This window comes from Dama dama, chromosome 5 (genome assembly GCF_033118175.1).
Source record: "Dama dama isolate Ldn47 chromosome 5, ASM3311817v1, whole genome shotgun sequence".
NCBI classification, from domain to species: Eukaryota; Metazoa; Chordata; class Mammalia; order Artiodactyla; family Cervidae; genus Dama; species Dama dama.
In genome coordinates, this window is record NC_083685.1 from 98,945,684 (window position 1) to 98,961,487 (window position 15,804).

The 15,804-nt window shown below is 50.3% G+C and overlaps 2 protein-coding genes across 4 annotated transcripts in view; one reads left to right on the forward strand and one right to left on the reverse strand.

Moving 5' to 3' along the window:
* The window catches only part of GLP2R (glucagon like peptide 2 receptor), a 45,541-nt gene extending 41,942 nt beyond the window's left edge, over positions 1–3,599 (forward strand). For 2 of the 3 annotated variants that reach the window (XM_061143475.1, XM_061143476.1), the window contains exon 13: positions 789–3,599. In XM_061143475.1, coding sequence (XP_060999458.1) covers positions 789–1,124 — 336 coding nt within the window. In that variant the 3' untranslated portion in view covers positions 1,125–3,599. The remainder of the gene's footprint in view (positions 1–788) is intronic. The other variant, XR_009692985.1, reaches the window with a different exon arrangement.
* Positions 3,600–6,341: 2,742 nt separating this feature from the next.
* RCVRN (recoverin) lies at positions 6,342–15,652 on the reverse strand. The gene is made up of 5 exons (XM_061141073.1): positions 15,611–15,652; positions 14,774–14,879; positions 13,081–13,727; positions 9,385–9,496; positions 6,342–6,597 (listed from the first exon to the last, which is right to left on the reverse strand). The coding sequence occupies exons 3-5, from the start codon at positions 13,459–13,461 to the stop codon at positions 6,482–6,484; spliced, it is 609 nt and encodes a 202-aa protein (XP_060997056.1). The 5' UTR covers positions 13,462–13,727; positions 14,774–14,879; positions 15,611–15,652; the 3' UTR covers positions 6,342–6,481.
* Between the last annotated feature and the right edge of the window lie 152 nt (positions 15,653–15,804).

A 15,804-nucleotide genomic window follows, 5' to 3' on the forward strand; every position in this document is an offset into this window, starting at 1 on the left:
AGAACCCAACCGTGGCCCCGCTGGAGCTATGCCAGGAGGATCAAAGTGTGATAGAGGGAACCAGCTGCAAGTCTAGAGTCCAAAAGTTTGCATCAAGCTGTGAAGACTTACCTGCTTAGGAGCTCTGCGTTAGGTCACCATGGCTCTTGGAACCTTAGCCTGTAAAATGGGAGTAGCAACAGTCCCTACCCTGCAGTGTTACCCTGGGGTGTGTGTGGTAAAGGTCCTCTGCCTCGTAACAATGGTTATATTTATTATTATTACAGAGTGCCAGTCAGTTCTCTGCTCACTTGGAAAGAGGCTTGAAAGGGGGAAGGGCCCAGGCCAGAGCAGTTTGCTCCTGACTTAGGAGCTGGTGCGATTTCTAGCTCCCTTTCATCCTCCCCTCTCCCCATCCCAGGTTTAAATATTGATCTCTGCCTCCTTCCACTAGAATCTAAGCTGCTTGACAGCAAAACCTCATCTGTCTTGCTCACTGCTGCCTTTTCTGTATCTTCACACAGGGTCCCTTGATTCACCAGGCAGGTTTCAAATGCCACCTTGACACAGTCCTTTTCTAAACACTGTGTCTCATATTTTTGTTGCCTCCTCCCATGGTCCTGCCTAACAGCCTCAGGTGTTACTACCCTCTGCTCTGCTCACAGGTGTCTGCTTCTCTGTTCCCTTCCCCTAGTGAGAACGCAGGTTCCGAAGGGTGGTCCTGAGTAGCCACTCAACACACATTTGCTGAGTGGACGCAGGATTCAATGATTCCCGGGCAGTAACCCTGCTCTCTTCTCACCTGGCAGGTAAAGGCCGAGCTGCGGAAGCAGTGGGCTCGCTTCTTGCTAGCCCACCACTCAGGCTGCAGAGCCTGGGTCCTAGGGAAGAACTTCCGATTCCTGGGGAAATGTCCCAAGAAGCTCTCGGAGGGGACCAACTCCGGGTCGCTGCAGAAGGCGCAGCCCTCACCCGGCGGTGGGCGGCTCCTGCACTTGACCCGGGAGGGCCTGGGGGTGGTGGGCGCCCCGCCCCGTCACGGCCACGCAGCCTGGCCCCGCGGCAGCAGCCTGTCGGAGAGCAGCGAGGGCGACTTCACCCTGGTGCACACCATGGAGGAGATCTTCGAAGAGAGTGAGATCTAGGCAGGAGCCCACTGCACCGGTTCCCGGGGACTCCTGAGCACTTGAGGGAGGCAGCAGCCAAGCTGGATGATGCAGGCTGAGTATCCTTCCGGCACACCCGGCTCTCTCCTGATGCCATGACTCTTTCCAGGCTTTCCATGCTCCGTAGACAGAGGCTGCATACCCTCACCACTTCTGCCTGCCCTTGTCATCCTCATCACACCCACAGATGTGTTTTCCGGAATGACCACCAGCCTCCCAGGCTGGCCCCAAGTTTGAGTGCCTGGAGCCTGAGGACTCAGAGAGATGTCTGCTCGGAGACAGAGGCCAGCGCTCCCCTTCCTTTCCCCTTCGTGGCACCAGGTATCCACCTGAAGTCAGGAGCAGGGTGTCCCAGGACCACCTGCCAAGTGTTTCACATGCAGAGTCTGACTCATTCATGGCAAAGATACTGAGAGATGCACCTGAGCACTTAGATGGCCGGTGATGGGATTTGTATAACAAACAGCCCAGGTAATTCTGCTGCAAGCCTACATTTTGAAAATCCAGGGCAGGATGCACTGGAACTAGAAGCCCCTCTGAGCTGGCCACTGGTCCAGAGAGGCCTGCGGCATTCTGCATTCAGCGGTTAGGCTGTGACCTGCCTGCCCTCCTCCTCTGACAGTGCGGATCCCACTCCATGGAAGTTCTGTTTGACCCGAGACAAGCCCATCCTTCCTTGGAGTGTTGGCCCCAGCTCCCAGGGCCCCTCTCAAAGTTGCCATTGGTGGTTTTCTCACCTTTCTGGCCCCACCTGCCTTTCTGAGTTTGACTTTTTCAAGCCTCACTTGTCTATTGTTCTCTGCCATGGTTGGTTTGCCATCAATGGCTGTACCTGCTTCCCTGGGAGGTTTACCCACTGCTCTCCCTGGCCCAAGTCCCCACTGATAAGAATTCTACTTCTCCTATGGAAATTATGCTAAAAGCTGGAGGGTACCCAGCTGAAATGAGAGGACTGTGGGTGATCTGGACATGTCAAGGGGGTGCTGAGGGGGCAAGGGCTAGGGAACCCGGTATGCTGACGGGGAATGAGTTGTGCTGCAGGCCCTGAGTGGAGGATGTTTCTGGGGGCAGAGGAGGGCCCAGGCTTAGGGACAAGTTCAGTGACTGAAACTGTAAGACGAGAGGCTGAGGAAGGAGGAATGCTCTATGGAAACACAGAGCATATGGTGTCGGTGTTTAGGAGTGTTGCTTTTATAATACGTGAACTGTACGTGAGTGGGTGGGCAGGACGTATTGCTGTTGGGCCAAATCCTGCCTTATTTTAGGGGGATGGGAGGTATGATGCTTATCAAATATGGTTGCCAGATTCAGCAATTAAAAATACACAATCCTCAATTAAATTTGAATTTTGGATCAATGAATAATAGTATTGTCTAAGTATATCCCATGGGATATATTTTATGTGAAATTCAAGTCTAATTGAACATCTGGTATGTCACCTGGCAACTCCATGGTCAAGGACACTTGGCAGCAGGACAGGGACCAGGGTGAGGCAAGTGAGGAACTCAGTTCAGGTGCAAAATGGGAGAGAGCACTAAAAATAAAAACAACAAAACTCCACAATCGTCAAGTACTATTTTAATGCGATAAAAAAGCAACAACAATTCCGTGAGCTACAGCCCATGGCCCATTCATTAAAAGGATATTTTATTGGAACCAGGCCAGGATGAGGGTGGAGTACATGGGACCATGAGATATAAATGCAGGGTCTGGTCCTGACTTTAAAAATTTTTGAGGAACTTCCCTGGTGGTCCAGTGGTTAAGACTCCATGCTTCCACTGCAGGGCGTGTGGGCTCTATCCTGGTTGGGGAACTAAGATCCTGCATGATGCAGAAAGCAGCCAGAAAGAAATTTTAAAAAAAGATATTTTGCTCATAATGGACATTTTAACATTAATTTTTATTTTAAAATGATTACATCAAAGTATTATTTATGTTGATTACTGAGCTTTTGGTCACCCACCTTAAATATTGCACCTGAAGTGCCCATCTTCCCCTCCCCCCAGTCCTGGCTCTGCTCTGCACCAGGGGAAACTGAAGCAATGACCTTAGGCAAGTACATAACAAAGCAAAGGTTTCTTTTTTGTGTCCAGATTATCCACAATTCAATCATTAAGATATATGCCCTAGTTATTTCGTTCTGTAAAAGTCTCTTCTGTTTCTCACTGGCTTATTAGCACCTAGAAAGTTGGGCTGTGTGAATTCCTAGCTGGTTCCCAGCATAGCTGGTTGAGAACAGGTTCAGAACACATCCATCAAAGGAAACAAAGAAATGTCTCGGAAGCACTGGATGCTATTGAGAGTCAGTTATTCAGGGCCCGGCCATTTATAAAAGGGACTTTTTAAAAGTGTTTGTAATTAAGTGATCCCCACTCACTCCACAAATGGGGTGCCACACACATCAGACTGCTTGCTATTGTTCTGCTAATGATTAAAATAAGTTTTTAAATTTGATATGTGTTTTGTCTATTCTTTTCCATTGGTTTCTCACTGGAGCTGAAGGTTTCCACCCCTGGAGAACCTGGTGCACTGCTCCTCGCCAGAAATGGGAAAAAGAACTGCGGTAATAAGCCTGGGGATAATAAGCCTGGGTGGTCCATTGTCTCAGGGACCAAGAGGAGTGGACAGAAGGGTAGGGGAGAGAAGTAGAGGTCAGATGTCAAAAGAGTAGAAGGCAGGTGTCTGCCTTCTTCTAGACTGCTCCCTAGATCATTCACTTTGCTGTTGTTTTAAAGTGGTCCAGTGAAGAATTCACCTGCCACTGCAGGGGACACGGGTTTGATCCCTGGGCCTAGAAGATTCCACATGCAGAGGGGAAACTAGGCCCAGGCACCACAAATACTGTGGGTACCATAGAGCCTGTGCTCCACAACAAGAGAAGCCACCACAGTGAGACGCCCTCTCCCAGCAATGAACAGTAGCCCCTGCTTGCTGCAACTAGAGAAAGCCTGTGCACTGCAATGAAGACCCAGCACAGCCTAAATAAAAAAAAAATCCCACCTAGTGGGCCTCTATTCTGGCTTTGCAATCACTGGAACATTGCAATTCTAGAAACACCGATGGCTAGTGAGCCCAGGAGGCATAGCAGCAGCCCAGCACGCAGCTTGGGAAAGAGCACTGGAGTGAGGCCTTGAGCCCTTTGCTTCTTCCCCTAGGCCACCCTGGGCCTTTCTTCTCTCTCTGAGATGGCTCCTGGGTGGCCTCTATGTCTGATGCTGGAGGGGCATCTTGGGCAGCTAGCTTCTCTCCTCCTGCCAAAACTGCTGGACTAGATGCTCTAATGCTGTGCGACCCCAGAATCCTCTGTCCTATCAGGTCCTATCAGATCCTATCAGGTCCAGGTCCAGGTCAAAACTTGAGGCATTCTGGTGTAATCAAAGGGACTCTGGTTCGAGTACTAACCCTACTCTTACTTTGTGGCTCAGTGTCCTCATCCATACTCTGGGGATATTAATAATTACACCTCCATCAATGAAATAATGCCCAGTATCCAGCAGAATGCCTGGCTCATAGGAAACACTGCATCCTTAAGTATGATGATGATTCTCAAGGCCGTCCTCCACCAAGAGCAGCACTGTCTGGTGGCGGTGATTGAGCCTTTGCTGTTGCTAAAGCGGGGGTGATGCCCCCCACACCAGCAGATGGAGACTCCCTAGACCCAGAGGGTTGGACACAGGTTGCTCAAGTGTCCGGGACACCTACATATTTTTCTGACCTTGTCTTGGAATTTAAGGCTGAAGAATAAAAGAGCTTTCAAAACAATGAACACAATGATCTTGAGAACTCGCCGGTGGAGCTCTGATAAGGGAGTGTGGGCCAATGGGCAGCGCCGGGCTGGCTTCCACTCATTAGCTGACCCTAGCTAGCCAAGCCACTTGCTGACTCTGTGGCTCCTTTTCCGTGCCCCTAAAAAGTAGGGGCTGTGGGGACATCTGTCTTCACCTTGCAGTGGATCATAACTGAACTTGTCATCCTCCCCCGAAACCAGCATCTCTCCCTGCTGATCCCCACCTTGGTGGCTGTCACCAGTGAAATCTATTGACATTGCCAATGAAAACCAGGTGAAAACCATTGAGGCATCCTGGTGTAATCAAACGGATTACACTGGGCACCCAAGCCGCAAACCTGGCTACTGACCATCCTTGCTCCTCCTTCTTCCCCTGAACCAGTCAGGTGGATCCTACCTTCTAAATATCTCCGAGCAGGTCATGTTCTCTCCACCCCACTGCTGTTCCCCTGGCCCAGGCCACCTGGGCGATTATAGAAGTGTGATGTCCAGGCCCCAGTCTTGCCTAATTTATTTCTACCCTGCGGGGGGTGGGGGGGGGGGGGGAGTTCTCTTACAAGCATAAATCCCTCCTACTTCCAACCCCACACAGCCCCCACTATCCCCACGGTGAACCCTGGGTCTTCCCCTGGCCTGCAGGGAAGTCCTTGCATGGTCTGCTCCGCCATCCACCCCCCACCCCCCCCCCCCCCCCCACCCCGCCTACTTTGGAAGCTTAACTCACAGTTTGCTCTCCCCTCCTCCTCCCTCTGCTCTCGGGCTACACTGGCCTTCTCAGGGTCCTAGAACTTGAACTGCTCAATCCCGACTCAGGGTCTCTGAGACACATCACTTTTCCACCCTCACTTTTCCCCCACTCCAATCCCCTGGGTCTTGGTTGAAACGCCTCTTCATCGGGAACACCTTCCCCATCTCTGGACAAGTCGGCCCCGCCCACTGTATCTTCCCACAATGCTTTGCGTGTCTCCATGGTAACCTCGCCACCCACGCCGGCTTCTTCAAGGTTTATGGTCCCCTCTGCACCCTGAGCTGTACCAGAACAGGCCGTGTCTCTTTCCTCCAGCACCACAGTCCCCGCACCTTGGTCTGTGACTGGGACGGTGACACAGCCTTGTCCGTGAGGCTGAACCGACAGAAATCATTTCCTTTTCCAGTTGGAGAATGACCAGTCAGCTGAGTGCCCGGCTCCTCTTGCATTTATTGGAACCTGCTTACCTAACAATTCACAAAGGAGCTTACATGGGGGCGGGGGGTATTTAGGGCTCCAGTGACCTATATTTAGGGCTCCTGTGACCTAATCCTGGAAATATTACGGAGGCCTGGGCTGGCTGGCTGAGGGGAGGGGAGGCGGGCAGTATAGTGGGCGGGACTTGGTGACTTGCTTAACGACACTTTGGTTTGGCAGGGAGGTGTGCAGGAGGGTTTAATGTGCTGTGGGTTGGAGGCCCTCCAGGCCCCGGGGGCGGTGTGTGTTTGTGTTTGTGTGTGTGCGTGCACACGCGTGTTTATTTGAGAGGGGTGGGCAGGGAGGAGACCTGAGCGGTTGACATCAGGGTTTCTTTTCCTTCAGTTTCTCCTTCACTTTTTGAGGCTCGAATTGAATCAGTCGTAGAATTTCCTTATTGGCCAGGGTCCCTTCTATGAAGTCTTTCTCTGTAAGTTTATCTGCAAGAGGAAAAAATAATACAGTCAGGATAGGCTGTTTCCAGCTGCGATGAAGCTGATCTTTGCAAGCATACCCAGAGTGGATGGCTCTATTATGAAAATACTGATCTCCTTGCCCCTGAGGGTAACCCCACCCTCCAACTCTTTCCTAGGACCCCTGGACCTCCTGGTGAACCTGCAATGAGAGGGTTAATGACAGGCCCTGCAGTGTCTCCAGGAGGCTGGGCTGGTGCTGTGCCTCTTCTGATTGGTTGGCAATCCTTTCTTAGGCATCTCTGCATCCCTAATCTACCTCCCCATTTGGGACAAGAAAGGGTTTTGCCCCAACTATTGAATTCAGTTCTCTCCAGTTAGATGCACTCACTAAGCCCTTCCTCTGTGCCAGAGTCACTGTATGTGGGGCTGAGGTCATTGCAGGGGGCAGAGGGCAGGGTGTGGCATGGAAGGGAGTGAGATAATGCCCCTGGCCTGGGAAACTTGGTCTGATGGGGAGACAGTCACCTGTAGAAATGACTCTGTGCTGTGCTTGCTTAGTTGCTCAGTTGTGTCTGACTTTTTGCAACTCCATGGACTGTAGCCTGCCAGGCTCCTCTGTCCATGGGGACTCTCCAGACAAGAATACTGGAGTGAGTTGCCAAGCCCTCCTCCAGGGGAACTTCCCAACCCAGGGATCAAACCGAGGTCTCCTGCATTGCAGGCGGATTCTTTACTGTCTGAGCCACCAGGGAAGCCCAGAAATGACTCTAGAATGAGGAAGATGTTCCTCCCTGCTTATGGAGAGGCTCATAGTCCTGATGTACCAAGTGCTCAATAAAGCTTAGCTGAACTGGGTTTCCATTGGCTTTTTATGTTCCAGGCCTTTTGGGTGACCTTAATCCTTCCTGGATTAGGACGTAGTTTCCTTGTGCAGGTCAGGGTGATGAAATGTGGGTTTTAAGGTCCCAGGTGCCCTATGAGCCTCAGAGCTTGAAACTCCTACTGTCAGAAGCTGATTGTGGAGTGAAGCCTGGTCTTCAGATGGACCATGTGAAAACACAAGTCACCTGGCAGGAATACCACCGCCTCTTGGGACATTCACTGGGGTCAGTGTTCAGGTCAGCAAGTAGCAGAACAAGGGACTCAGCACCTGGCAGACCCAGCAGGGTGTCAGGATGGGGGTTAAAGAGCCAGAGGGGTGACGTGCCACTGGGAGGCACCTGAAGCAGCCAGGAGAAGGTGTTCAAAGGGGAGGTGACATCTGGGTGAGGAAAGGGAGGTACCTACCCTTCAACATTTAAGGAGGCTCACTTTCAGCATTGTATGGGTACAGGGTTGGCACCTGAGAAGGGGGTCTCCTTAAATCTAGTGCCAGGGCACCTCATATGCCTCACCCTAGTTCTGGCCCTAACATCACAGATCTGGTTGCTAATCTACCTTCTCCCTGGACTGCAGATTAGTAGGGGCCTTCTTTAACATCCTGCTTGGGCGTGTGACCTGGAAGCGTGGTAAGAGACTGACCCAGAGATCACAAATGGGCTGATGCCAGCTTCTCAGATATGTGTGGACCATGTAGTGTTTCATCAGTGGAGGCATTTCAGATTTTAAAAATCTCAATTGCTGGCTTCTCTTAAAAAAACAACAAAAACAAAAAAACAGATGATGAGGCCCCAACAGCTCTGTATTCCTATGTGGTAACAATTGACCAGAGGCCATAAAACCAGGCAGACTCTCATGCCCCACTGTTTGCCAGTCCCTATTGCTTCATTGGGCCACTGTCCACTTCTCTCACATTCATCATCCTGGCCCCAGTGGTCATTCAAGTTTGCAGTCCCCGTCTGACATCAACCCCTCTCCTGTGTCCTTCCCGAGTTGGACATGGGCCTCAGGCACCAGCAGCCCCCACCGCCCAGTTCTGGAATCCATCACCGCTTTCAGTACAAGCTCACGCTCACCATTGGCTGCTTTTGGCCAGACTGAACAGGGGAGGGAGCCAAGACAGGTGAGCTCCTGGCAGAAGGGGACCCGAGGACACACCCTCAGCTTCACCAAGACTTTCTTAGCCCAGCCCTGCAGTTTAAGACTTTTCTTGCATCTGCCCTTAAGCCGTTCATCTGCTTTGCAGTCTGATGGCTTTCCCAGCCTCCTGAAGATCTCTCCTCATTTCCCCTCATAGCAACCCCCCCACCCCCATCAATCTCTTGAAATTGAATTGAAGTCTAATTCCATCTGATGGAGCTTGGGGGTTGGGAGAGGGGACCCAAACTAATTTCCTAAAGTAACACCATATAAATTGAGATCCTGCTTACTTGGGACGCCATGCTAATTCTGAAGTGAGCTTTACCCCATCCCAGTCATGCAGAAGGCTACTTGTTTGGTTTTAACAAGTAAACCAAAGTGTCCTAAAACAACAACAAAAAACTGGGCACTCCATTCAAAAAGAAAGCGGTATGCTTGCAAAGCCTCAAAACTTGTCATTTGTATACAAAATGACGGGCTGTTGCCTTGATTTTTTATTCTTTCTTCAAAGTGGGTTAACTCTGTCCAAACAAAACCAAAGCACCCCATCATTTAGAGCCTGCCTTCGCCCCCAGAGAATCTCAGGCAGTGATAGAGATTATGAGCGGTGGGAGGTGGTGACATTTTCAGTCAGCTCCAGAAGGGCTGACCGTTCTTCTGCTGACCACCTTGCAGTGGGAGGAGGGCTCCTCCATCCCACCTGGTCTCTGGACTGGGAAGGGTTAATCTCACTGGGGTCTCTAGGACATAGCCCGGGACTGTGAAGTCAAGGGCTGGGAAGAAGTCACTCACCATCATCCTTCTTGCCAAAGAACCCCCAGATCTTCTCTGCTCGCTTCTCTGGGGTGTTCTCGTCTTCTGGGAGACGCTTTGCATCTTCAGGACTGATCATTTTGAAGATAGCCTGCACCAAATTGAGGGGGAGCACCGGTCAGAAGAAGTGATTCTGGGGGAACCCACATGGATGAGCAGGATGCCGAGGTTAAAATGTAGATGCCCAGGTCCACCCCCAACCCACCAGCCCCAACTGAATCCTAGCTCCTGAGAATGGGGAGGGGGCATCTGTACTTTTAAGAAGGGGAAGGGAATGCGGAGGAGGGGTGAGGATGACTTTCCCTTCTTATTTTGTCCCTTTTCGCACAGTCTGAATTTCCTGACCATGCAGACATAGTGCTTTCATTGTATTAAAAAATGAAAATAAGAAATAAAAAGCTTCCTGAAGGCTGCATTTTGAAAACTGGTACCTTTAACCTCACTGCCCAGAAGTTTTAGAACATCAGATGGATTTTTCTGAATCCAAGTGATATTTTGGTTGCCTAGCAGGCTGGCTTATGGTACGTATGTGCTAAGTCACTTCAGTTGTGTCCGACTCTTTGCGACCCCATTAACTATAGCCTGCCAGGCTCCTCTGACCATGGGATTCTCCAGACAAGAATACTGGAGTGGGTTGCCATGCCCTCCTCCAGGGGATGTTCCCCATCCAGGGCTCGAACCTGTGTCTCTTACATCTCCTGCATTGGCAGGTGGGTTCTTCAACAGTAGCGCCACATGGATTGCTTATGGTAATAAGGGCTAATGTTTGTCAAGTGATTAACATGTGTCACATTTCTAAGTGTCTTTCCATGTAAACTCATGACAGCTTTATTAGGTGGGTGTTATTGGCCCATTTCACAGATGGAGAAACTGAATCAGCTAACTTGCTAGAATTCAGCCAACCAAAAGCAGAAGACTGAAGATTCTAACCCCCTGGCAAGTTTGGTTCTAGAACCCCTGTGCTTGCATCTCATGCTATTCCTGGAATGTCTTGGGGAGCATGGTAGGGCCTGGGTAAGGCCTCTGGAAGCCCCTCCTTTACCCCTCTGCTTAGGGAGGGTAAAGCTCAAGGGTCCTTCTCACTTTCCTCTCCTCTACCTAATACAGGAGCTGAGTAGACAATGTCCAGCAAAGCAGGAAGTGCCTTCCAACATGTGATCAGGGAAAGGGACAGGGTAGTCTTGATGTGCCCTTTCAGCTCCAGGTTACTAGGATTCCAGCAGGCTGGCCAGACCCAGAGTGGATGCTCAGGTTGTGGCTCCCCCATCTTGAGTGTCCCAGCTTGCGACCTAAGTGTTGGGACTGGGATGCCGTGGAGACACCGGGGAACCAGCCGGGCAGGGGCAGTGATGCCTATGAAATTTACCTGAAAGGAAGAGCAGTGGCTTTAGAAACTCCCTTTCAGCTCCCTGTGCTGCAGCAAGAGAAGCAAGGAAGTCAAAACCCGCAGCTGGGGCAGCTGCCTCACTGACAGCGCTCAGAGCCCCGAGGTACCCGGCACTGAAGAAAGGGCTCCCTTAAGTTCCTGAGCCAGGGACCCATGGGCAGGCTGGAAGGCTAAAGGCTGGGAGTGACTGGCTGCCCATCACCCTGCTTCTAAAACCAAAGGCACACTGTCAGGGTCTCTGGAAATGGACCAAGAAAGAACCATTACATCCCCACCCTGGGGGGTGGGAGCTTCTGTGGTTTTCTGGAGGCATTGCAGCCTGGTGGTGGTGCGTCAGAACCCACAACAGATGACTGACTCCCAGGCCAGTGACCTTGGACATGGTGAATAGCAGAGGCTTGGCATGCTCTTGCATAGCCTCACCTGTGGACGTGCCCATCTCTCTCTGCCTCCCCATGCCTCCCCACCCTCTCCTTCCTCCTTCCCTTCCCCCCTACCCCTTCATCTCCTTCCTCCTCCTTTCTCTGAAGAAGCACCAACTCAGAGGCCTCTGCTGGGCCTGGCATCCTTTAGGTGGTTCTGAGGAGGTGGTCCCTGCTGCAGGCCACCTGTTAATCCAGGGAGCTTGCTCTGCAGGCCCCACCCAGAGACCAGTGAGGTTTCTACACACACCTGCCACTAACGTTAGGTCCAAGAAGGAGTGGCTGACCACAGCTGCATCCTTGGCTGTTTGATCTATGGTTTTGCCTAACAAGGGTGGAAGAATTGGGTGAATGAAAGAGGGATTACGAATGCCTCAAAAATTATATAAAAGATGAAAAATATTCTCTCTTTACAGGAATGGGATTAGAGAAAGCAAGTGGTATGGGGTGGGGATGGGGGCAAAAAAATTCAGTAAAATGATACTAAATGAAGGAAAATAAAAATGATATAATAGGGAAAAAATAGAAGCATCTTCATTGTCCAAAAATATAGGAATGGTTAAATAATTTTATGACATGTCTATAAGACGGAATTCTAAGCAGCTGTTAAAAACAATTTGATATTGAAAATATTCATAATAAAATAGTGGCTGAAGAAAAGTATGATAAAGCCATATGTGAATATGTCTTAATTCTAAAGTTATTTTTAAATATATAGATAAAAGACTGGAAAGATACATGCCCATTTGTTGATAGTAGTTTTCTCTGGATGAAATTAAAAGCAATTTTCATTTTCTTTTGCATAGGTTTCTAAACTGCATGCATTTTATATTAAATAAAACTACTTTTCAAACACCTAAAAATCTTGGCAGATGATCTGATCCTGGGCCAACATATTTGAAACATGTTATGTCTCTAAAATGACTCATAAGGGACTTCCTTGGCTTTCCAATGGTTAGGACTTGGGGCTTTCACTGCAGTGTCTGTGGCCCCTGGTTCAGTCCCTGTTTGGGGGAGTAAGATCCCAAAAGCCACAGGACCAAAATAAAAATAAAATAAATACATAAATATTTTGGGTTGGCCAAAAAGCTCGTTAGGGTTTGTCCATAAGATTTTATGAAAGGGACTTCCCTGGTGGTCCAGTGGCTAAGATTTTTGGGCTCCCAGTGCTGGGGGTGGGGTTGGTGTTCCACCCCTGGTCAGGGAACTAGACCTCATGTGCCTCAACTAAGAAACCCCCCAGCAGCTAAATAAACAATTAAAAAAAAAAAAATCCGAGTGTGTCCTATTGGAGGTTTTGAAGGAGGTTTTATCTTTTTTTAACACCTACTTATTTATTTTTATTTTTTTAACTGCACTGCACAGCAGGTGGGATCTTAGTTCCCTGACCAGGGATGGAAAATGCACCCCTCGCATTGGAAGCATAGACCACCCTCACACTGGAACCACTGGACTACCAGGGAAGTCCCTGAAGAACACTTTAATGAAGGAAGGAAGGAAGATGGGAGGGAAAGAAGGAAACAGTAAAGGTAAATAATGGAAAATACCCAGATTCTTCCCCTCTAGGAGGAAAATGAAGCTGTGGGAAGGTGCCCTGTGCTGTGCTTAGTCGCTCAGTCGTGTCTGACTCTTTGCAACCCCTTGGACTGTCGCCGGCCAGGCTCCTCTGTCTATGGGGATTCTCCAGCCCTCCATTAACATCGGTTTGTTGGAGACCCCTCCTGACCACATTCTCAGAACCACTGAGTCACCAACCTCGGGTGTCCACTCCCTCCTCCCAGACAGGCCCCCATGAGGAATTAGTGGCAGCCCGATTCCTCGAGACCCCCGTCCCTCTCAGCCGGAGATGAGGAGGCTGACACTGACCGAGACAATCTCCAGCACCTCGTTCTTGCTGATGGTCCCGTTGCCATCCACGTCGTAGAGGGAGAAGGCCCACTCCAGCTTCTGGTTGGTCTTGCCCGCGCTGGTCATGTGCAGGGCGATGACGTACTCCTTGAAGTCCAAGGTGCCATCGCTGTTGGCATCGAAGCTGCGGAACACATGCTGGGCGTAGGCCTTGGGGTCGGCCTCGGGGAAGAACTTGGAGTAGATGGTCTGGAACTCCTGCCGGGTGATGCGGCCACTGGGGCACTCCTTCAGGAAGGACTGGTACCAGGTGCTCAACTCCTCCTCCGTGAACTTGGTGTTCAGCTGCAGCTCCTCCAGGATCTCCTTGGACAGGGCCCCGCTCTTGCTGTTCCCCATGGGTGAGGTGGTGTGGGCCCAGCTGGGCTGTCACCGCTGGGTGGGTGGGAGCAATGGGGTCTCCTGGCTGCCGGGCTGGGTTTGCCACCGGAGACAGTCACACCCTGAGATGCTGACGGATTAGGAGGATTTGTGGCTGGTTCATCCCAGGACTTGGAGGGAGGAGGAGGGGCCTGGAGCTTGGGGTTGGGGGAGGGAGGCGAGCTCCCAGAAGACCCCTGAGATTAAAATAAAGAGCTGACCGCAGGAGCTCAATCCATCTTGGCCTTCTGGGAGGATGGGACAGTAGATCAGAATCTTGGGACCTGAGGCCTCACCCACGGCCATCCCTACCCCCCCATCACCCCACTGCCAGCTCTAGCTCTCTAAGAGCAAGGATGCTCCCTGCCTGTCTTCCGTTGCCCTAACTCTGAGAGTCTCTGCGGCAGGGGTGGTCCTGTAATGCTGGGTGAGGAGTCAGGCTCTGGAACCAGTACGGGTTCAAACCTCAGCTTTGCAATTTACTAGCTGTGTGACCCTCTGGCGCATTCCTTTTTCTTTCATTAAAAGAAAAAAAAAAATTGGAGTATAATTGATTTACAACGCTGCGTTAGTTTCTTCTGTACAGTAGCGTGTGTCTATAAGTATGCATACATCCCCTCCGTCTCAAGCCTCCCTCCACCGCCCTCCCCCATCCCACCCCTCTAGGTCATCACCGAGCTGAGCTCCCTGAGCTATACGGCAGCTTCAGGCATGCTTCTTAATCTGTCTCTGCCTGGAGTTCTCTTCTAATCTTTCACCTCCTTCATGGCTTTCCTTAAATGTCGCCTTCTCAGTAACAGCAGCACCCCCACCCCAAGCACCAGCAAGCCCCAACTGTTCATCCTGTGTGGTTGGTCTCCCTCTCGAGTACACCCTCTGACTTAGTGTTTATTTATTCCACATGCTGCCTGGGATGGCGTCAGAATGAAAGCACCCTAAAGGCAGGGATTCTGTCTGTTTTGCTCCCCACTGCATTTCTTTTGCATGAAGGGTACCTTCCAGCTTTGGGCCCTCAGTGACTATTCCTTGACTAAATGGGCATTATAATAGCATCTCCCTCACTGTTATTGTAAGCCTGAAATGAGTTAATAGGTGCAATGCATTTACAATAGAGCCTGGCAGTAGTAAGAGCTGAACACATGTTGAAACTGAATAGTGTGTAATTAGTTAGCCTCCAACTAATAAAAATAAATGGAAAAAAAACCCCAGAAAAGTCATTAGAAATGTGTGCTATGTAAAAGATGAATTTCTGTGTCATACTCTTAGAATACAGCAGCAATCTCCAAATTACCTGGTTCGGTAAAAATGGATGCTTGTGTAGGAGGTTTCCTTGACTGGAGCGATTCCTGCAGTAATAATCTTCACCTGCTCTGGCACCAGTAAAAGAACTGTTTTTGCTGTTTAAAAAAAAAAAAGAAAGAAACTGAATAGTGAAAGTGAAAGTTGCTCAGTCATGTTCGACTCTTTGATACCCCATGGACTGTCCATGGAATTCTCCAGGCCAGATTACTGGAGCGGGTAGCCTTTCCCTTCTCCAGGGAATCTTCCGAACCCAGGGACCGAACCCAGGTCTCCCACATTGTGGGGGGAATCTTTACCAACTGAGCTATCAGGAAAGCCCCGAACACATGTTACCTTTTATCAATATTCTTCTATGACAGGGTTCAAGAACTGCACTGCATACAGGGGCCAGCATGTGGAATGTTTGTGAAGCCAGGGAATTAGGAAGGCAATAAGGGAGTGGTTAGGCCTGTGTCACACATGGCAGGGGCTGCCTCCATTAGAATGTAGTCAGATGGGATTATGGCCCGGTGTTACTAGGTTTTTTGGTAACCCAAGGGAAATCAGAAATCAGATTTCCAGATGCAATTTCCAAACTGTGGGAGTGATTTCCAAATTTTTCAGAAACATGGTGTGGGATAAATACAACTTATCTGTGGCTTGATTTCAGCTGTAGATTGTTGGCTGGCAACCAAGCCTGGTGCCGGCAGCTGGCAGACAGTAGTATGTGTTTGCTGAGTGAATGAATGGACAAGAAGGAGCTCTGCCAGGGGAGGCTTCCACCCCTGTGGTCAACTCAGTACCCATTGTGGGCCACAGGGAAGAGCCCTCGTGAGTAGGCTTGTACCTGAAATCTCAACACCCGAAGGAGAGGCTGCTGGTGCCCTTGCTTGGCTGAGCGTCACACCTGGAACCCCAGAATCGCCATCTAGAATGGGAGTGAAGTCTCAGCTTTATCCAGGGGTGGTTACTACAAAGGGCTTTGTAGGGGGCGCTAGTGGTAAAGAACCCACCTGCCAATGCAGGAGCCGCAGATGTGGG